Raw genomic sequence first — 24,685 nt, 5'->3', positions numbered from 1 at the left:
TACCTTTGCTCTGATAAAATAATTTAGAATTGCAGAAAGAGGTTTTATTTAAATCTTTTCAAGAGTTACGCATTCTTGACACGATTATATTGAATCGCGTTAAAATTGAAGGAAATCTTCCTAGTTAAGTTACTTCGATGTCACAAATCATCAATTTTTCATGTATATCTTATTCGGTTAGCTTATACAAAATTCAAGTAAACAAACTGCGCGTGTATGAAAACATACGAAAATCTTTATATGGAGCTTATTGTGAGCTTCACAGTTACAGCGGCGTGCTGTTCGGCTATTCTTCGCCTGCGCGTAAAGAACGCTGAACGATGCTTTGAGGGAGAGAAAGCACTGCCGCTCCCGCAGTTCTGACCCTTACGTGCCGGTAGAGGGTAGTTTTGTTTTTACTCCGCGCGTGTGTAGAACGTTCCTCGTTCGTTCCCTTTTCTAGTTTAGTCGACGGAAGAAATACGAAAGCGGTTTAGTTGTTTTTCAGTAGCGATCAGAAGATGGTGTGTAAAGCAAGAACTCTTTGATCGCCACAACCGTCCAAAAATACGCTGGAAGGGCAAAAGAGAAGGTAATTAGTAAAAAATAATTACGTATTTGTTTCTGTGTAATAGAAATTTAAATTAACCACCGTTGGATTATAGTGTTTTTAAACCGACATTTTATTAAGTTATTATCTAATAATACTGAAAAATATTATCCGTATCGATATTTTATTATTTATTCGGTTAAACCGAATTCGATTCATTTTTGTCGGTTCTTTTAATTTTCATAAAAATTTGACCGCGGCCTTGAAAAGGTCCAGAAAAGGGTTTTCTGGAGCACCACCCCCAGTAATTTTAAGTACGAGCCGTCACCGGAATCGATGCATGACTAAACCCTATTTAATCTCTACATAAACGAGCCTCAAACACCACTCGGTTTAAAGAAAAATAAACAGATCTAAAAATAATAAACATTATAATGATCTGTGTAAAGACAGAGATAAATTTAGAAAATTCATTTGAAAATCTACGTTTCCGGTGAAAAAGAAAAAAGAAGGTATAAACCTGAATAGATGGACCGAAGAAATGTGACATTTTGGAAAGCAAAAGAAATCAAAATTTTGGAAACGTGATCCTTAGTGAACAGAAGGTAAAGAAACAATCCACCCCCCACCCGTTCAAAGATTTAATTAATTTTTTTTAACTTGAAAATATTTTTTTGTATTCCTCTAAGTTATGGTACTCTTTCGATTAAAAACTTCAGATTTTCTCCATGAAGCCTCCCTGATGTACTTGTGTCATACAGGAAATATCTGATCTGGACACCACATGACTTCTTTGTACGCCTATTATATTACATATACATAATTTTTTTTAAATTAAAATTACATAAAATCTTACTTCATTAATAACTTCCGATTTTTTCATATATATATATTTTGTTATTATTGAATTGTTATTATTTATTGTAAAATTATTATTACAATCAGAGGTTAATAATAATTAATAAATCAATATATTTGAATAAATAAAAAATATGTATATGAAATCAGATTTGAACCGATGTGTCTTCCCTTTGTAAGATCCAAAAATTTCATTAATTAAAATTTTATTGAGCTATAACTATGAAACCGATGAAAATAAATACTGCTTATGATATAACGTTGACAAGCTCTCGATGAGGACTTATTACTGCAGTTAAGAAACCTCAAAAATCCGAACAAAAATTGGATTTCGGGCTGTTTTGTACATTTTTTGGTCCGCAATTAGATGTTACAACTGTTCTAAATCCAAAATTTCAACATCCTACGGCTAATCGTTTTTGGGTTATACGAGACGGACAGAAGTCACGCCGAAACTAGTCAAAATGAAATCGGGGTTGATGAAAATGGATATTTCCGTTGAAATCTGAAAACCGACACTTTTCGCGATTACAATACTTCCTTTACTTCGTACAAGGAAGTAATAATTAGACCGTTTTGTAGCAGAGACATTTTGACAATCTAAATTCTCTATGCCTAATATTTAAAAAATTTTTATTTGAGGAATTTTTATAACTTTTACGTAAGACCGATATGTAAATTGTATTATATAATTATTTATTTAAGGTGTTTCTAAAAAGATATTTGTTTTCCTAGATAATTAATTTTATATTATAATCTAATGAAATGAAATTAAACGGTGTTAATCCTTCCTTTTATTAATACCTGTTAACGGTAAATTCGGTATTTTATTCATCCCTTACTTAAGAGGTAATTACTAGGGGGTAGTTACCAAATTGGCTATTTTGTAAAATGTAATTTTATATTATTTGATTATTATAGAATTTTATTTTTACTTATTGTTGCGTAACCGTGGACACAAGAATAACTAAATAAATATAATACAGTAACAAGTTTGTGCTGGATTTCTACTGCCCGATCTAGTTTGGACTGTACTAGTAAATACTGGACAAGAGCGGACTGGGCTCTTTTGGACAGAAATTACCCGATATGCAAGGATCAAGGATCAACGACACTGCAGTCAAGAAAGTTACCGTGATATTTTGTTTTTTTGAAAAAGCCCCCGATTTCCACTCCCACGGTCCGATTTTTCCCATTAACGAACTCGACCGAGAGTTTGGGTCGGTATATTTTATTTATCAATTTGAAAGTGATCGGCTCAAAATTACGGCAGTTACGTCCACAAAAAAGTGAAATATATATCAACTTTTAACCTGACGTGGTTTTGGGGTCTGGAGGTTATGAAACGCGAAGATATATCGAAATTTTCTGCAAGTCGAATCATGATACCCATTACAATAGGTAGCTTTCTTATAAAATCCATCTAATAACGAAAAAGTTATTTTTACAATAAATATTGGCTTCGCAAAAAACGGCCTCGTTTTTGGGTTTTTTAGCTGTAACTAATCGAAGAATTCAGTTTTTAAGAGCTTAAATTATAGATACTTTAAAAATTTTTGGCCTTGGAAGTTTACCTTCTCTTTTTCCTGTTTAGCCTACGGTAATTAACCTTTCAGATATTATTTCAAAGGATGATATATATGATTGTAAATGGAGTGTAGTCTTCTACAGTCTCAGGTCGACCGTTCCTGAGATGTGCGGTTAATTGAAACCCGACCGCCAAAGAACATCCACGATCTAGTATTCAAATCCGTGTGAAAATATCTGACTTTACTAGGACTTGAACGCTGAAACACTCGACTTCGAAATCAGCTGATTTGGAAAGACGCGTTCACCACTAGACCAGCCCGCTGGGTTCTATGAAGTTTACCTGGTCCTACAAAATTGGAAAACTGATTTTCACCACCTACGAATGGCCGCCAGTTTGTCCAGTGGGAGGTGCAACGGGATGCTTTCATATCTCTCTAAATAATCGTCAGATTTTCAAGATTCGGGTATTTGTTAGACGATTGAAGGATAACTTTGGCATGCATCACGTAAACTCTCGATCTAACAGATAACGGTTAATCGGAAATGTTATCGAAAAATGAAAGATTATTTATTTAACCGTGCAAATAATAAATAATTCGTACGGTGCTGCATTTCTCATTATTGAAATTGAAGACGACATATCACGAATTATACGTAACGCCAAATCAAAACTACTGAAAATTTCTGTTAAAAATTCTTCTTACGTTCTTGTCACTGCAAACTAAGAAAGATTTTGAAATGAAAATTTTTTAGGCGCGTTGTAGGGAGATTTTGGGATAGACTTTCAACGGGAAAAAAAGAGCCGACTCGTAACCAAAATTATCACGAGACGATAGAGCTACATATGTTATAAATATGTTAGTTCTCACAAAATACAACAGATGGCGCTGATGTGTGATCGCGTACTTTTAAAATAGTTTAATATAAGTTTTTTTTTTTTGAAATTGTTGGTTTTAGCTAATTTAGAGATGAAATACTTTTTAACGATTAAAAATTTGTTTGAATCGCTAAAATATTTATTTTTAGCATTAACAATACATTTTAATTAAATAGATACTTGCTTCTTTCTTTACTGTTTAGCCTCCGGTAACTACCGTTTAGATAATTCTTCAGAGGATGAATGAGGATGATATGTACGGTGTAAATGAAGTGTAGTCTTGTACATTCTCAGTTCGACCGTTCCTGAGATGTGTGGTTAATTGAAACCCAACCACCAAAGAACACCGGCGGTATCCACGATCTAGTATTCAAATCCGTGTAAAAATAACTGGCTTTACTAGGACTTGAACGCTGGAACTCTCGACTTCCAAATCAGCTGATTTGGGAAGACGCGTTCACCAGTAGACCAACCCGGTGGGTCAAATAAAAACTTGCTTAATAATTTTTAACTCTATTCAAATAATGTAACGTCAATTAACGCCATCTCTTGCATTTTAAGAGAACTATCCAAGACCAGCACTATTGCAGAATATTGTACATTCTAAAAAGAATGCAATAATTATACTTCCACAAATTATTATACAGAGTTATCATAAAAGAACGGTGTGGTTTCAGTAATTCATAGGCAGATTGTAGGTAAATTTCTAGAGTTTGTTTATCAGCAGTTGTAACCGCAACGTCAGTATTTAAATTGTTGTTGCGGTGAGTTTAGCGAGTTACTATGTTCTCGGATAAAGACAAAGCAAAGTGTGTTTTATCGATGGCCGAATTAAAATCCGTAATTTTAGTTCAACGTGCGTTTCGACGTGAATTCGGAAGAGATCCGCCACACAAAAATATCATAACACGTTCGTTCAAACGATTCGAAGAAACCGGATCGGTTAAGAAATAGAAATCAACCGGCAGACCAAGTGTACCGGACGAAACGGTTAACTAATTAGACGATCGGCAATTAGAAGTCCTGGGAAGTCCATCCCCCGTCGAAGCGTCGAATTAGGTATTCCAAAATCAACGGTTACGTAAAAAACTGAAATTACACGCTTATAAAATCCAGATACTGCAGGCATTGAAACCCGATGATGGTGTAAAACGTTACAATTTCGCCGTTGAAACGTCGAACAGAATAAGTGAAAACGAAACATTTTTAGACTATATAATTTTTACAGACGAAGCTACATTCCATGTAAATGGATGTGTTAACAGACACAATTCAGGAATACGGAGCTTTGAAACCCCACACGCAATTATCGAGAAGCAACGCGATTCCCCTAAAGTTAATGTTCGGGGTGTGGTGCGATGAAAAATCGTGTAGTAGGGCCTTTCTTCTTTGCTGAAAAAACAATGGAGTCGTGTATCTCGACGTGTTAACCGATTATTGCTTTCCTCAGTCGGACGAACTCAAAAGCATTCATCGACTTCATTTCCAACAAGACGGTGCTCCCCCGCACTTCAATGCGTCGGTCACGGACGCTTTGAACGAAAAATTTGGAGATCGATGAATAGGCCGGCAAGGACCCGTACTTTGGCCTCCGAGGAGTCCAGACCCGACCGACACCTTGCGGTTTTTTCTTGTAGGGGTACATCAAAAGCGTTGTTTATACGCAAAAAATTCGCGACCTAAACCGCTTAAAAAACAGGATTAACGAAGCGATGACAACCGTTAACGAAGAAACGTTAACTGATGTTTGGAGAGAAGTCGAGTATCGTTTGGACATTTGTCGAGCGACTAAGGGCGCAGATATTGAAATTTATTAATTATGTAAAAAAATGTTTGAGACGACAAATTTGAAAAATAAAAAACATAAACCGTAAGTAATTCTGTTTTAATTTAAACCGTGTTCAAAACCGCACCGTTCTTTTACGATAACCCTGTATATATATCGGCATAGTACACGCAACGCGTTAGATAAGGCGTATATTTTATACGCCATTCGAGATATTCAAAAGAATAAAACTTATTTTTTTACATTACAATCCCCGATAATTTACTTATAGTTAATATACTAAATTTTATTATTATTAATTATATATTTATTAATATAATTATAAATTAAAAACATCCGTTAAATTTATCAATAATATATATGAAAGAGGAAAAGGCATAGAGCGAGAATATATATACGCATATACGAGTGTGTAGTACTAGATTTAGTAGAGAATAGGGTCGGTATAGCGGTAAACGCTTCTTCTCAAATCCGGTTGATTTGGAAATCGTGAGTTCCAGGGTTCAAGTCTTAGTAAAGTCTTTTTTTTCAATTAACCGCATATCTCAGGAACGGTCGACCTGACCGTAACATATCATACCCCGAAGTAATACCTGACGATGATTCCCGGAGGCTAAACAGGAAAACGGAAGATATGATTTATCGCCGGCCTCCACGGCGCGAACGGTAGCGTCTCGGCCTTTCATCCGGAGGTCCCGGGTTCGAATCCCGGTTAAGCATGACATTTTCAAACAAGGTATAAATCATTCATCTTAAAAACCAAAATTTGTGTAATATAAATAAAACAGTTTTCAACAAAACGATAGTGATATCGAAAAAGGTAACGCATTACTACATTTCTATTATGAATATCCGTTATTAATTTAGAATTTTCTTTAAATATTCATAATAATAGACGATAAACAATGTTTAAGCTTTCCACATAATAACCAAAAAAAAGCAAAAATTTGTTGTATTCCACGAGCTATTAGAGTAACGCGAAGAATAAAGGAAGTGTCCCAACCTGACCCTATTTGTAACTCCATCACACAAGAATCTTAGACTGGCAAATGCCTCGGTTAATACCTATCGATTAGCATAATATGACATGACATTTCAATGTTATACTGTGTTTTTAACACAAGCATACTATTTGGCTTGGCTACTGTAATTGACAAGCTTCTTTTCCTCTTAATTAATCTGCCATAGTAACATCTGACATGAAAACTTGTAAAACTGCAACCTCTCATAAGCCCTTATGCACCATTAATTAACACATTACTGATTTTTTGGATGAAAATTTCATGAGAAGCATACAATTAACTAAACATCTAAATTTATTACACTGTTTCTGGTAATGCCTGACTTGGGGTGTTCGTAATCATATATCACAGTAAAAATCATCATCAATATATGTAAAAATACTGAAAGAAGTTGGCGAATTCCAACCACCGTGGACTCACAAGGCTTCTACTGAACAGGCAGAAAAAAAAACATTTTATTAGAAATGAACAGCCTAAACCCATGGCCTAAAAATGTGTATCTACCATTGTTACATATCAAACTAGGATTAATTAAAAATTTCGTCAAGGACATGGACAATACTCCTGGTTCATATACTTAAAACAGAAGTTTTCTAAAATTATCTGTGAAAAAAAACAAAGAAATTTTTTAGAGAAAGCTGATGTCCTCCATGGCTTCAAAAAAGCAATTTTATTGGTTAAAAAATAGTGGCATTTCAATATATTCTACTAATTTTCAGATTTATATCATAACCCACCGGGTTGGTCTAGTGGTTAACGCGTCTTCCCAAATCAGCTGATTTGAAAGTCGAGAGTTACAGCGTTTAAGTCCTAGTAAAGCCAGATATTTTTACATGGATTTGATAACTAGATCGTGGATACCGGTGTTCTTTTGTGGTTGGGTTTCAATTAACCACACATCTCAGGAACGGTCGAACTGAGAATGTACAAGACCACACTTCATTTAACCTCATATATATCATCCTCATTCATCCTCTGAAGAATTATCTAAAACGGTAGTTACCAGAGGCTAAACAGGAAAAAGAGAGAGATTTATATCATGCAGTACTATTATTACTATTGTATAATCATTTTATTATAATTACCGATTATAATTTAAAACACATGAAAAAAAGATTCTAATCAAGGAATACTGAAAAATCCTAGAGAAATGGCATAAAACCACATTAAAAATCACAAGGAACCCTCATAAATACCATACTAAAAACTATGCATGAATTATAGATCCTGGAAGAGTAGCCTCATGGCTGTTATCAAAGATCAATAAAAATGGTATTAAGAAGTACAATATTTCTTATGTTTATTCATTTCTATGTTTTATGGATGTTTTAACAGCAATAATACAACATGCTGTCTGTTGGGAGGCAAGCAGTTTGATATGTTACAGAATTTGTTATGGCTGTGCCACATTTACAGTACCATAAGAGACACAATGAAGTAGTTTCTCTGAGGACAACAATGTTCTTCATAAAACTGGTTTCTGTGAATAGATTATAAATTTACTTGCAAGAATATATCAGCTGCATTTCAGTAGGTTTGTTGTGTGATGAGGAACAGTATATTTTGGCACTACGAAGAAAGAAACAAGAGACATTATATAAAACCTCGCTCGGAATGTTTATTCTTTATCAAAAGCCACGAGTTTTCAGGAGTGACTTGTCAATCGTACAATCCTACACATACTGTTTTATCATTTCACATACAGTTTGGTATCACTTTTTTAAGCTTTTAATCAAAATATCTAGTGTTAAACTAGAATGCTAAATATTAGGTAAACCATCAAAAAGTAAATGAAAATATCTTACTTGTCTAGATGTTGTCGGTTTATCATCTGTCATAGTAACAGGAGCAATCAAATGTTCTGTTCGCTCTGTTTCATGCTTGATTTCTTTTTTAATAATTAAAGATAATGGATCTTCATCAAAAAATGAACTATCAGTTTGTGCATCCATACTCTGCAACAAAACATAAAGTAATAATAATAATTTATTATCATTATATAATTAACAGCTATTAAAAATATATCTATTTTTCTTACAATGATAAAATAAATTGATTTTCATATAAATAACTCATCCGTGTGAGTACTTCTATAATAATATTCAACTGGAACCTTTCAGTATATAATCACACATGATAGTGCCAGAAAAGGGATATATTGTAAGCATTGGCAGTAAATTAATAGATCAATAGAAAAATGTTTGCACAATCTGCTTAAGCACAATCTAAATTGTTTGGTAAAAGAAGCAGGTTGCTGGTGCAAATATAAAGAAATACATCACCCTTGTTTGGAAACAAAATTGCAGTGACATAGAATAAGGATTATTGAAACCAATAACAAAGTTTCTTGTAACTGAACATGCTTCATAAAGGCAAGGATAACTTTGTACTCTTTTAAAACATTTATATAAACAATGTTAAATGTGGGTATAAAATGAATATGTTAGTCACCATTGTTTAAGGCATGAGGCATCTGCTCACTGTATTTTATTTGTCACGTATTGTTGTACAAAATTTATATCTATAAATGAATATACCTTGTGTCAGACATGAATGCTCAATAATATGCGGGCTATAAACAGTAAATAAAAATATCTTCACGAACAGAAAAATTGAAAATTCTTACAATAACTAGCTTTTATGTTTTTAACTTGAACAAAAATAAAGAAGAAAAAATAGGTTACTTGTTTAAAAATTGTCTGTTCAGCATCAGTCTTGGCAAGATGTACAAACAAATATTCTTGTTGCCCTGTTTCATGCATGTCTTCTTTTTTAATGGGCAAGGATAATGGATTTTCTTCCAAAACTGAATCGTTAGTTTATGCATCCATACTCTGCAAAAAAAAAATAAAGATATATTAATATCCAACTACAAAAGTGTGACTTAAAATAAGCATGTTAAATGAAATATTACTGAAACGTAACATCTGAAGTCAAGAGCTTGGAACTACATATATTGTTAAAGATAATTTAAGACTTGTTATGTATCAAAGCGCATTTTAATGCACTAAACTGTGTCGGTTATGTATGGAAATGATTTGTTACACAAATAATCTATATTTATAACTAACACCACATGACAACCAGAGTTGATTCTATAACTGTTTTTTGTAAATCTCCAAAAAATATACATGAGTTGGTAATAACAATAGAGGACATCATCTTTTATTACCTAAGATGATACATTTTTTGCAAAAGAAAAGTTTTCACTGGGTATACAGACTTTGATTGTAAATTAAACAAGTATTATTGCATGTTTTTTTAAGTATTAATGAAGCCAATTCAGTTGTATAAAAGAAGAAAATTTATTTTTTACAGAATCAAAAAATTTTCAGTAGTAAAAAGATAATTAAAAGAGTTAAGATGCCAGTAACATAAGATAAGGCTGTCTTAACAGCACTGTCTTAACAGTTCGGATTTTGATTTTAATAGCATTTTTCGGTCTTTTAAAACCTTTCCCCTTCCACTGTCATTGAACTACAATTAATATTCTTCCTATTTCTGCTCCAGTCTTTAATTGTCGTAAAACCTACTCCTAATTCTGAAGATAATTTTTAAACAGACTCACTTTTATCAAATCTTTGGAGCATTACCGTTTTTGATATAATAAGCACAGAACATGTTTTTGCTTTCCTTTTGAGAATACGCTTTATTTTTAAAAAAACAAAAATAAACATACAATATAATATACTATATTTACACAATATTAGTTACAACACTCTGAATTGGCTTTGCTAGATATGACACATAAAAACTTGCATAGAACAGCAATGTTTTCAACAAAACATATTAATGTATTAGCAACGATCTTATTTCAACCAAAAGTTCACTACAGAAAGTTTGTTATATAATGAAAATACCTAACGAAATCAGTAGAATGATTAGTGATGATCTCAATTAATGATTCATCAGCCAATAGTTGGTTGTGCCAAGGAGCCAGATTAATGAGGTCAAATGTGAGGAGGGTCTAATGAAATAACAATTCAGGATTAATTTTGACAATAAGATGATAATATACCATTACCTACATCATGAAGTTTCAATAGATGAGGCCATAGTTTTTGGAGAGGCTGCTTAATTTTTCAGCAATGTATAAAAAAAACTAGAAAAGTATGGGATAAAAATTTATACTCTGCAAACCAAATGGATTTTTATTAAAAATAATTAAGTATTACTGGAAATATGAATTTCATGGAATGAGCCGTAGTATTCAACATAATAAATAAAAAGTAGGGCACTGGGCCAACTTTTTCAATTATACAGACTATTATTATATTTAGCCAAATTTATTCAGTTTGGCTGAATACAAAGATAATCTTCATAGTTCATATGAACTTCAATTACTGGAAAGAGACACCTATTGCAAAGGAGAAATTATATTTTAATATGGTGTGATGATTGGCTAACGACACTATAAGTAAGATGTTTTATACATTTCTATGTAACATAAAAACAAATTATCTCACTTAGACCAACAGAAGAACTGACTTAAAAAAAACTTTTAACTATTGTTCAACAGAACCGATGTGTCTTGGTCTGTGACAAGACAAAACAAATGTTAGCATATTACCTGTGCAAAAGGAAAACCTTCGTTTGCACAAGAAATTTTTTTTCAATATGTACGAACTATAGTTCTAAATTCATTCTTGCATATCAATATATATACTCGCATAGAAAAGTTTATAAATTATCAGACACCGACAAATAAATGCTAACCAGAAAGAACCGCTGTGGAATCTGTAAAAAATACAGAACATTCCCTGATAAAGTATGCGGTTGGTTTCAGTTTCAATGACAAACTCTCCGGAAAATGCAGGATGTGCAAAATCTTGGGAAAAAGGAAAGGCATTATATATCATTGTGTTGCTGTCGCAGATACCCTGAATTACGCTAGGATCCATGTTTTAAAGATTAACATTTGTGATAATTGGATGACTTAGATCTACGACTGTTTAAATACAGAAACAAAAACTATTTTGTTTTGTTACCCTTTAAATTGCAATTTCTCATTATAATTTACTTTTAAATATTTTTCTATTTTTTTTATGTCATGTGTAAGTGTTTTTATATTGATACCTTTTAGTAAAATATAAATTTTCCATTATTCTTTGTTTAAAAGTTATTTTTTTAATATAAAAGTAAACTTATTCAAGGATATGTGTTGCCTTTCTGTTTACCCTTTTTGTGATTTTATGGACCCTTGTGCATCCTACTAAAAAAAATATTCAAATATGATTATAATTATTACAAGTGTCTTAGATGGAAAAGTTTTTTAAAAAACATTTTTTACTTAAAAAAACTTATTTTATATAGCTAATTTTCACTTGAATTGGTAATTGCTTTTATGTTTTCCCTGTCTATGTTTGCATATAATTGTCCAATGAAACATACATTTATCAACAGTTAAATCAACTCATATTTTGTTTATTATTATGATGCTATACATATCTTATAATGATAATAGGTACATAAGCTAGTGTAATGCTCTTATACAATAACTACTTTATATACATTACTATTTATGTATTTATAAAAACAAAAGTTTTGGTTATTTTTTATTGTTATTATCCTTTAATTGTTTTTCTTGGGCTAATTTTATATGCAGATTTATTTATTTTTTTGATAAATACTTTTTTATTTGTACTGTCAATAAAATATTTATTATATCCATTCTTTTTGCTACAATTTTATTACTTTTTTAATTCCTTATTTAGACACTCTATAATACATAAAAGCTCTGTTAATCATTATTTAATAATGTTTATCTTGAGTCCAACAGAATTTGAATTACTATTCACAACAATACAATTATATCAAGAAATTTTACAAACACTTGTCCCAATTTAATTTTCAGACCTTTCAATTTTACATATAAAATAATTTATTTTAATATAAAAATAATGAATATAAAATAATTTTCTTTATTAATAGTTCTTATTAATTGTTATTTACAATATAAATTATTAAATGGATAACAAATTAATCGTAAATATTATTTTTTTTAAATATTTTTATACCAACGAACTTAAAAATGTTTTAAGAAATCTAATTAAAACCAACAAACAACAATAAAATCAGACAGAATATGCCAATTATTCATTCGAAAGAAAGTCTTTAGAGAAAAATTACAAATAAAAATGTTATGTTAAAATAGGAATTTTAGAAAAATAGTTAATTATGCTATTCATTCACAATGAGTGATGTTATAATATATATAAGCAATATATATATTGTTACCACATATATGCCTAATTTAATATTGGCAGGCAATAATGGTAGCAACAATGTGAGCGCATAATGGACGCGCTGATACAAGCATCACTACTGCCGTGCAGTACTCCCACAATAGCAGTGCTGCAGTCCCATCACTCTCGGCTCTAATAAAAAAGCGTGCACCACGAGAGTGAATTCAATTCATCGTTGACCACCACCTGGAGAAGACCAAGAAGAAGATGGAAGAAGACAGAAGTTCCCTGGCCGGCTCAATGTGGAACCTCCTGGCGGATGCCAACATTCCCACCAAAGCAGCAGGCCTGGCTGACCCACCAAGGGAGCCGCTGGATGCGAATGATACCTTCCCACTCCAGCTCCAGCTTACCAGCAGCAGAAGCCAGCCCAGCATGGGATCACCCAGGGAGAATTGCCTCAGCTGCGCCAGCAAAGGTCAACTGGCACCGACCTGACACTGCAGGGCTCTGGGGGCCACCATTGCCACGCTGTAGTGGGGACCCAACTGCCGCTGAGGGAAAGCCTGGTCAGACTTCAAAGGACGAGCTGCAACTCCCTGACTTCACTGGAGATCAGCTTCCGGACCCAACAGCTCTTCTCACAGCTAACGCAAAAAATGGTCCTTTTCAGGGCCACCACAAAGTAATGAATTACAAATCATCAAAGCCATTCGATGACAACAGCCCTTCTCAGCGCTACCGCAAGGTTAGCAATTAAAGGTTTTGAGTTGAAGCCAATCAACAACAAAAACGGCCCTTTTCAGAGCCATCATAAGGTTAATAAGTGCCACATGCCATCGAAGCCATTCGGCAACAATATATATATATGTAATATTATATATCACATTTGTCATAATTTTTAAACACTAAATATTCATTCATTAGAAAGACTATCACAAAAAATTAATTTATTCATCTCATTTTTCTTAGCTCACATTACTTTTTTATAACCTTATATCACTGATCTTTCGGCCATTACAAGAAAGCAACATCAATGTGATATACAAATTTCTTAAACACAGAAAGATTTATTATACCTTGCTAATTAGAAAAAACATAGTACATGTAAACAAAGAATTCCCTTCAAATTTAGCAAACAAAATTTTCAAGGAGTAATTGAAAAGAAAATTGTTTTATGCATAAAATCAATTACTTACATAGCTGATTTTTCATCTGCATCTGCACTGAATTCAAGTGAGCCTTTGATGTATGGATTTTGTTAACAGTTTTTCGAGCTCGAATGACCTCTTTTGCAAGAATAGTACAAACATCTTTATCACCTTTCTTGGCTGCTTCTTTTAATGAACGCTTAACTTTTTCTTCTTCTCGCTGAATGGCTGGAATCCATTCAATAATTTTATACAAATATATGAGTTAAACATTTACATTTTATGACAAATAGTGAAATACAAATATAAAATAATCTATTACAGTGTGCCATCAGACTAGAGGCAGCAGAATGAGAACAAAAAATAAAGCTACAATTAATAAAGCTAGCACTGTTTTACTTATGAAATTACATTTACTTTCTCAAAACTCACCTCTAATCTGCCTATCAAGTTGATTGCTTTCCTTCCTTATCTTATGACACCAATCATTCACCTGAAAAAAAAAGCTGTAGCAAAATAGTTATGGCAAACAACTTACTTACAGCAACTACCCACCAAAAGTATTAAGTTTTTTTTTGTATTTCTTACATTTTAAAACTTTACTCAAATAAGATATGACTGCAATTTTCAGTAACCCTTTGGTAACCAGTAGGATTCGTTATAGAATGTCAATTTTTTTATAGTAATTGTATCAAAGCTGCATTTCACTATAAAAAATCAGTTTTATCATTTTTATAACATTAAACAATATTTTACTTTCAATCTATCAACAGGTCTGTATAATTTCCTTTGATCAATAAACATCTAACTACAAAGTATTCTTGGGCCATACGAATCGATTAATGAAAGTATAAATTCCGTCATATCCACCTGGTATTTTATCAATCATTAAAGGAAGAGTATGCTTCTGCGAAAGAAGAATTAGTTATTCTAAACTAAAACTGTAACATAACCTACTGATCTTGCCTAGTTTAGAACAATAGCAATCATGTAATACATGTAAAATAAGTAATGTAAGCATGTAATGCATTTATAAGCAAATGCATAATACTTAATGGATGCTGACTCTCACCTGTAGCTAAGAGTTAATTAACATGGCGATAATTAAACATAACCATTGCAGTAAATAACACATCAGGACTAGCCTTTTTTTAATAAAAAAAAAAAAATTAGTTCCATGAACAACCTGCACTAAGTGGTCTGAATCAAATAGAAAATTAAATTAAATCAATCAGTTTTTTAATTACAACATTCATACATACATCATTTTTAATTAACAAACATAATTTTATAATTTAACAAATATTGGGAAAGACAAGTTATTTACAATCTGTATTAGACTGAGTTACAGTGATAAGAAAGTTATGATTTAGAAGGGACCGAGACAAAGTTTAGTCTACCCTCATTGCTTTTCAACTTTTGGAAAAAAGAAAAAAAGGGTAATTTATTTAGTTTAGGTGCCTCATCCCGAAATCACAAAAAAACATATCAAATCACTGTAAAATCTTTTGAAATGTATTTTATGATGGAAATGATGTGGCGGAAAAGTAGATATTTGAATATTGATATACTTGATAATGCAGATTCTCATCTCCGGATAATGTAGAACTCTTTCTTATTCACTACACTACTTTTATTATTTATAACTTATTCATTACATTACATTGTTTTCTGCTATTCTCACACAGCATCTAAGTTTTCTGAGTTTTATTTATAGAATTTACAGTGTTCAGTAAGTAAATGTAAGCTACAACGGAAGAAAAAAAAATCTGCTGGACCTGAAATTTATATGTAAAAATTTTGAATTTACATTTATTACACTTATTGAATTCTTTCAGTCGGTTGATAATAATTTTTTTACAATCATAGCATTTTGTCGAAACACAGACAATGTCCATCATGTAATAACAAAATGATGCTGAATGAAGATTGACACATTTTAGGTTGTAGAAAACGCCTTCATGTAATTAAAAAACATAAGAAATATGGAAGTAAACAGTGTAACATAGCCATTTTGCAATACATCGATACATGGTTAGCCACCGTTACGTTAGGTTAGGTTATGTAAATTTTTACTAATTTTCTATTTTCCAACACCCAAAATACATCATTAAATGAATAAATATTAATTTTGAATTAATTTGATATACGTTTTTTGTTGTTGTGATTTTGGGGTGAGGCACCTCAACTAAATAAATATTAAAAACAATTTTATAAAAAATGGAGGGAAAAGTTTAATATTTATTTGTTAATTATTTTCTATGGTAGTATATAATGTTTGAAAGTTAACAACATACATAATGTTTTTTGTTGTTTTTTTACACAAATCAAGAATGAATTGGAGGAAATAGAAATTACACAAATTTATTGCTTGATGAGAAATTTACTTCGAAAATAAATAAGATTAAAACAAAAGTGATGAAATATATCAGAAAGGAGGAAAATGAATTAAATGAGTGCTGAGATAGAGTAATACAATACACAAGTGGGAGAATTATATTAATGAAATAGTAAAATCACAAAGAATGGATGAAACATCAGAACTTTCAAGGAAAAAAGATTATCAAACATAAATGTAAGAATTAGAAACAGATTTTTGAAAAATTTGTGTGGAATGTAGTACTTTACATTTGTGAAAACAGACAATAGAAAGGAAAACACTAGACACCTTTGAAAACTGTATTGAAAATGACGCTGAATATCTTCAATAAAATTTGAAAAGAAGAGGGCTTAAGAAAAGTAGGCAAGGAGAGAACTATGTAGCAGAATCCTGTAAAAGAAATAAACTAGGTTGGCAGGCTATTCATTTAGACATCTAAACCAAACTTAGATAACTAATTACCAATTTGGTAATAGGGAGAACATAGAAGGTAAAAACCACCGAAAGACAAAGGGTGAAATAATAGTGATGATCACGTTAATGGGTTGAAGTAAATATAGTAAATGGTTAGCGTAGAAGACAGTAATGGAATATGCATTGTGATTTGAATGATGGCAAAAAAAATAAAAATCGATAATTATGAGAAAATAGTTGATCAACTAATTTTGTTCATACTTTAATATACTGTAGTAGATATGCTAAGGTTCAGGAAAACTCAAGATCTAAATGTTAGAAAGCAGATTAGTACAGTGGGTGACCTGTGCAAGATCAAGTACTCTAGTAAATTAGCTATCAGTTTTGTGAGTTTCGCATTAATGATTTAAACAAGAATAACATACCAAGAATTGATGATACACCATCCAAAGTAAGCCAGCTAAATTACCAAATATGGCAATATTTAACACTATTTCGTAGGCAACCTTCTCCTCAAAACTCTAACCTTAACTTTATCTCTAACACTAATCTCTCTCCACATAATGGATTAGGATCTGAACAGCACATCACATCTCACAAAACTGATTGCTAATTGACTAGAGCACAGATAAAACAGTGTGGACTTTTTACCTGCTGTAAACACCTGCTTTCCAACATTTAGATCTTGTGTTTTCCTAATCCTAAGCACATTTACTATGGTATATTAAAGTATAAAAAAAATATTGAAGGTGATAAAAGTAATTGCTTAGAATTACTAAAGCACATTCATGGCAGTAACAAAATATATATAATATACACAGCCAATAAAGGCAGAAACATTCACAATCTATGTTGATTAGACACATTTGTTTAGATGAACATCTATCTAAACAAATACATTTTGCTAACAGGCAGAATTAAACTGAATGATTGTTTGTTTATTTATTTTTTAACTTTTAATTAAGTTTTTACATAATTTTATTTTTACTGTGCATTTATTCTGCATTACATCAATCCTGTTTCAGTTAGAGCGTTTATAACAGTAAATAGTTTCTTAAAAATTAAAGTGACATCTACCAACATAATAAATTAATGATAATCAGTAACTAACTAAAACCTGTGATATAAATGCTAATAAGGAGAGATTACATAAAAAAAACCATATAATAAATAAGTAGGGTATAAAAAGAGTAGGTGGGAACAATAAATTGATCAATAACCTTAAAAGGTTATGTTTACTAGACGAAGTAACAAATAAAAAATATATCATTATACAAAATTACCTGTTCTTTCGGATCTGTTTGAGTAGATTTTCCAAATAAGCCCATAATTATTATTACACTGCAACAATCAATATTTTTATTCGCAAACACAGAAATGGACCTCAAAGCTATCAAGGAACTGCAGAATACTAAATGGGAATCTAACAGCAATCAACTCACTTCCATCGAGTTTCATTATAATTTATCCATAAATATCTTTTAACAAGAACAAAATAAAAACTAATAACAGATGAATTGTTAAAAGAAAATCACAATGTATTTCGCTCACAGCTTTAAACCCAAGTTTCTGCGTTCACACTTGCGCAAAATTCAATTATCCAAGCAAGTTGTAATAACACTTCAATCATTAAATAATAAATAAGAAAATAGTAACCTGATAACGATTTTCGTGGAAATAACAGCTGTTAACAATTACAAATGTCTGAAACTAAGTGAAGAAGCAATTTTCTACGTCATACATGTGTTTTTAAACTTTTTAGTTCAAATACTTTTTTATTCGTAGATGAGTTCTAGTTCACAATTTACAAAAAAAATTCTTCTCAAAATAATGTAAGAAAGACTGTAAGTTACTTACTTTCTTTACCCTTCAATAAAAATACAATTATATTTTTAACGAAGATGTTTTTTAACAATTGGCAATACTTCCTTTTACAACGAAATTTAAAAATAATGAAGTTATGAAACAAAGAATCAATTTTTAAAATCTCCTGACTGTACTGTTAGTAGAGAAGCACTAAAGAATATGTAATTACTTTTATATTATACAGAGTAAATTTATTGCGTACGTCGAAATTGGATTGGAACTTTACATACAAACTTAAAAGTTTCATTGTATTCCTTGGTGGGAATTTTGCTGTTGATGAACCAGTTTACCAAATAATTGTTGCCATAATTTGTTTACCATTGAGTGGTTATGTACATTTTTAGTAGTTTAATTAAGCCATTTTAATAGTGAAAACAGATGATTCAGATAGAAGCAGATGTTTTGATTTCTGACTTGTGGATTCAAGGAATTTTTACTTTTGGTAAAGTAGTTGATGTCCTGAATCAAAATACTTATGATTTTCTACTTAACAATGGAAAGGGGAGTAGAAATGACATAAAGAGTAATTACTTTCATAGTGGGGTAGTGAACAGTTGCAGAGAAAAAGCTAGGGTGTCTGTTAGTTAACATAAAAGAAAATGCCGATATTAATGAATGGATACATATAACGCCAAGCTTGAAGGCCAAATGTTTTGCATAACAGATGTGTTTGGTCCAATCAATATACTGAGAAGAATTCTAAAGAGGACTTGATGGAACAATCAACAAAATAAAGTTATATTAAAAAAATTTTAATTGATAAGTTAGCAGTGGAGCAGGTGATGAAAAGGTTACCTAACATGGTAGAGATGTTAAACAAACATCTCTACCATGCTAACTACCAAATATATCTGTGGTTATGTACATTCTCAACATGAGAATAGAAACATGAACATTGCTTTAAATTGACGAAGAAATGAATCATTTACAATTAAATTCCAGATAAAATAGTTAAGATAACAGGTAGTGAATAATCAGGAATGTAGTGTTATTGCTTTTTTTAACCATAGTTTTCAAATAAAAAACTATGGTCTTAGTCAAAAATTTAAAAACTTAAAAACACCATTTCTTGGTCATCTTTTATTATATAAAAAAAACCCTAAGAGCAGTAAATTTTATAATTTTAAAAAAGTCTGATGATTTTTTTTTCTAAAATCAACAGTTTTTGAGATATTTACAATAATCCTACTTTATCTCGCTTTCTTTCCTGCCCAATCCTCTGTAGACCATATATTTCAAAAGACTTTAAAGAATCTTAATAAGTGAATAAAACTAAACATATCAATCACATTTTTTAGAGAAAACAAATTGCTAACTTTATTGAAAACAAAAAAAAAAACAAATTTTTATATAATCTTCAATGAGATTATAGAATGTTTTAATTGCAGTACCAACTTACATTTGCATAATTTTACATAATCAATACAGACTTCTTCAAATAAACTAGCAAAAAAAAATCCTATATCATATTAAAATCTGTTATAACGCCCATAAGACATTATAGACGAAATATAAATTCCTCAGAATATGCTAGATGACATTAGTATTTTATATAGTTATATTATGATCACGGGGTGTGTAACGGAGTTTATTTTCCTAATATTATAAAAAATAACATTCAAATAAAACATTCGTTAGCCTCTGTCATTTAATATTTAAGGTTAATTTTTTTTTTGTCTTTAGTCATTTGACTGGTTTGATGCAGCTCTCCAAGATTCCCTATCTAGTGCTAGTCGTTTCATTTCAGTATACTCTCTACATCCTACATCCCTAACAATTTGTTTTACATATTCCAAACGTGGCCTGCCTACACAATTTTTCCCTTCTACCTGTCCTTCCAATATTAGCGCGACTATTCAATGATGCCTTAGTATGTGGCCTATAAGTCTGTCTCTTCTTTTAACTATATTTTTACAAATGCTTCTTTCTTCATCTATTTGCCGCAATACCTCTTCATTTGTCACTTTATCCACCCATCTGATTTTTAACATTCTCCTATTGCACCACATTTCTAAAGCTTCTAATCTTTTCTTCTCAGATACTCCGATTGTCCACGTTTCACTTCCATATAAAGCAATACTGCAAACATACACTTTCAAAAATCTTTTCCTGACATTTAAATTAATTTTTGATGTAAACAAATTATATTTCTTACTGAAGGCTCGTTTAGCTTGTGCTATTCGGCATTTTATATCGCTCCTGCTTCGTCCATCTTTAGTAATTCTACTTCCCAAATAACAAAATTCTTCTACCTCCATAATCTTTTCTCCTCCTATTTTCACATTCAGTGGTCCATCTTTGTTATTTCTACTACATTTCATTACTTTTGTTTTGTTCTTGTTTATTTTCATGCGATAGTTCTTGCGTAGGACTTCATCTATGCCGTTCATTGTTTCTTCTAAATCCTTTTTACTTTCGGCTAGAATTACTATATCATCAGCAAATCGTAGCATCTTTATCTTATCACCTTGTACTATTACTCCGAATCTAAATTGTTCTTTAACATCATTAACTGCTAGTTCCATGTAAAGATTAAAACGTAACGGAGATAGGGAACATCCTTGTCGAACTCCCTTTCTTATTACGGCTTCTTTCTTATGTTCTTCAATTGTTACTGTTGCTGTTTGGTTCCTGTACATGTTAGCAATTGTTCTTCTATCTCTGTATTTGAACCCTAATTTTTTTAAAATGCTGAACATTTTATTCCAGTCTACGTTATCGAATGCCTTTTCTAGGTCTATAAACGCCAAGTATGTTGGTTTTTTCTTTAATCTTCCTTCTACTATTAAACTGAAGCCTAAAATTGCTTCCCTTGTCCTTATACTTTTCCTGAAACCAAATTGGTCTTCTCCTAACACTTCCTCCACTCTCCTCTCAATTCTTCTGTATAGAATTCTAGTTAAGATTTTTGATGCATGACTAGTTAAACTAATTGTTCTGTATTCTTCACATTTATCTGCCCCTGCTTTCTTTGGTATCATTACTATAACACTTTTTTTGAAGTCTGACGGAAATTCCCCTTTTTCATAAATATTACACACCAGTTTGTATAATCTATCAATCGCTTCCTCACCTGCACTGCGCAGTAATTCTTCAGGTATTCTGTCTATTCCAGGAGCCTTTCTGCCATTTAAATCTTTTAATGCTCTCTTAAATTCAGATCTCAGTATTGTTTCTCCCATTTCACCCTCCTCAACTTCCTCTTCTTCCTCTATAACACCATTTTTTAATTCATTTCCTCCATATAACTCTTCAATATATTCCACCCATCTATCGACTTTACCTTTCGTATTATATATTAGTGTACCATCTTTGTTTAACACATTATTAAATTTTAAATAATGTACCCCAAAATTTTCCTTAACTTTCCTGTATGCTCCGTCAATTTTACCAATGTTCATTTCTCTTTCCACTTCTCAACACTTTTCTTTAATCCACTCTTCTTTCGCCAGTTTGCACTTCCTGTTTATAGCATTTCTTAATTGCCGATAGTTCCTTTTACTTTCTTCATCATTAGCATTCTTATATTTTCTACGTTCATCCATCAGCTGCAATATATCGTCTGAAACCCAAGGTTTTCTACCAGTTCTCTTTATTCCACCTAAGTTTGCTTCTGCTGATTTAAGAATTTCCTTTTTAACATTCTCCCATTCTTCTTCTACATTTTCTACCTTAGCTTTTTTAATCAGACCTCTTGCGATGTCCTCCTCAAAAATCTTCTTTACCTCCTCTTCCTCAAGCTTCTCTAAATTCCACCGATTCATCTGACACCTTTTCTTCAGGTTTTTAAACCCCAATCTACATTTCATTATCACCAAATTATGGTCGCTATCAATGTCTGCTCCACGGTAAGTTTTGCAGTCAACGAGTTGATTTCTAAATCTTTGCTTAACCATGATATAATCTATCTGATATCTTGCAGTATCGCCTGGCTTTTTCCAAGTGTACATTCTTCTATTATGATTTTTAAATTGGGTGTTGGCAATTACTAAATTATACTTCATGCAAAACTCTATAAGTCGGTCCCCTCTTTCATTCCTTTTGCCCAGCCCGTATTCACCCACTATATTTCCTTCCTTGCCTTTTCCAATGCTTGCATTTCAATCTCCAACTATTATTAAATTTTCATCTCCTTTTACATGTTTAATTGCTTCATCAATCACTTCGTATACACACTCTACCTCATCATCATCATGGGTGCTTGTAGGCATATAGACGTTAACAATCGTTGTAGGTTTAGGTTTAGATTTTATCCTTATTACAATGATTCTATCGCTATGCGTCTTGAAATACTCCTCCCTATCTTCTTGTTCATAAGGTTAATTACATCCTAAATATTAGCGAGCAAGTGTTAGGTTATATTGATATAGTATGAAGCTCAGCAGCTCAATGGGTTGGTATAGTGGTGAATGCCTCTTCCCAAATCAACTTATTTGGAAGTCAAGAGTTTCTGCATTCAAGTACTAGTTAAGTACTTTCATATGGATTTGAATATTAGATCATGGATACCATTGTTCTTAGGTGGTTGGGTTTCAATTAACCACACAACATGGATAGCATGGATAACAACATGGATATCATGTTGTGTGATACCCATATCATGGACATCATTTGTGTTGATTACATCTCAGTAATAGTCAAACTGAAACTACACTCATACATATCATCATCCTCTGAAGTAATACCTGAACGATAATTCCTGGAGGCTAAACAGGAAAAAGAAAGAAAGTATGAAGCTCAGTAGACAGAATCATTTGTTACCTAACCTTAACCTGTAATCATATCTTAAACTTGATTTACAATAATAAATCGTGAAAATGATAATTTGCTGTCAACTAACGAATAGCACAGCGTTTCGTTACTAGACGACTAATGCCATCTAGTGGAGACTTACAAAACTCAGATGTGTTTGTAGCAGATAGCAGACGTAGTATTTGTCTGTTGGCCTTATGACGAAGTTCAACCTAAAATTTTGCATCAAATATATATCTATACTACAGAGTGATTTTTTAGTCCTGTTACCCATTTGTTAATGTCTGGTCAATTTTCTAAGAAAGGGAAATTTTGTTTTGTGACACGAAGTTGGTTGCGCTACTCAACCGGTATAGATACGGCAGTGTGAGTTGATTCGTCTTGAGCTGTGTAAACGTTTGTGCCGTTTCCGGTCGTGTTACGAACAGAATGTCTTTTACCATAGAAAAACGAGTTTTCATTCTTGAACAAAATTTTGCTACGAAATCGTACGCGAGTGTAAAAGAATCATTTCAAATTAAATTTGTTGGTGTTTCCCCGCCAGAAAAAATGTCAATTTCTAGGCTAGCAAACCGATTTCGAGAGACAGGTAGTGTTTGCGACAGAAAACGTAGTGGTCGACCAACTCGCTTGACAGAATTTGAAAATTGAGAATTGCTCAATTCTCCGCGGAAAAGTTTACGAAAACTTTTCACATAATTTGGTTTGTCATATTCGAGTGTTCAGAAAGCTGCTAAAAAATTGAAATTGTATCCGTGCGGCGTATGATTAGTCCAAGAGCTTCAGCCTCCAGATTTAAATAAGCGATTGCAATGTTGCTGTTGGTTTAGATGTCTTGTAAATGATAACGGAATCGAATTTTTAAACACAGTGTTCTTTAGTGATGAAGCTTGGATCCATCTCGACGGTTATGTGAACTTTCAAAACTGTCGAATTTGGGCGGTTGAAATCCTAACGCTTTACAAGACAAATCTTTGCATCCTGAAAAAAATTGGTGTGGTGTGTGATATCTCGTTATCGTATTGTTGGACCCATATTCTTAGAACAGACAGTAAATGGTGTATACAGGAATATTGTACGCCAAATTGTGTCCCTCCTGGAACCTCAAGAACGGTATTTCTGGTTTCAGCAAGACGGCGCTACATGCCACACATCTCGAGAAACCATGGATTTTCTGCAAGAGTTATTTGATGATCGAATAATAAGCAAGGGCTTATGGTCTCCAAGGTTTCCAGACCTCACATCTCCTGAATACTTCTTGTGGAGTTATATTAAGTCCGAGGCCTTCAAAAACAATCCTCACACTATTGATGAACTTAAAGTCAATATTACAGA

At 32.1% G+C, this 24,685-nt stretch overlaps 1 protein-coding gene across 3 annotated transcripts in view; it reads right to left on the bottom strand.

Annotated features, from left to right (window-relative positions):
* The window catches only part of LOC142324415 (charged multivesicular body protein 3-like), a 39,774-nt gene extending 21,343 nt beyond the window's left edge, over positions 1 to 18,431 (bottom strand). The window contains exons 1-4 of one of the 3 annotated variants that reach the window (XM_075365244.1): positions 18,016 to 18,431; positions 14,371 to 14,431; positions 9,287 to 9,436; positions 8,408 to 8,557 (exon numbers count right to left, since the gene is read on the bottom strand). In XM_075365244.1, coding sequence (XP_075221359.1) covers positions 8,408 to 8,557; positions 9,287 to 9,364 — 228 coding nt within the window. In that variant the 5' untranslated portion in view covers positions 9,365 to 9,436; positions 14,371 to 14,431; positions 18,016 to 18,431. Of the gene's footprint in view, positions 1 to 8,407; positions 8,558 to 9,286; positions 9,437 to 13,986; positions 14,167 to 14,370; positions 14,432 to 18,015 lie in introns of those variants that run through there. The other 2 variants (XM_075365247.1, XM_075365245.1) reach the window with 2 other exon arrangements.
* Positions 18,432 to 24,685: the final 6,254 nt, after the last annotated feature.

This window comes from Lycorma delicatula, chromosome 5 (assembly GCF_047948215.1).
Source record: "Lycorma delicatula isolate Av1 chromosome 5, ASM4794821v1, whole genome shotgun sequence".
NCBI classification, from domain to species: Eukaryota; Metazoa; Arthropoda; class Insecta; order Hemiptera; family Fulgoridae; genus Lycorma; species Lycorma delicatula.
Note: the sequence above shows the minus strand (reverse complement) of the source record. Positions and strands in the feature narration are given on the sequence as shown.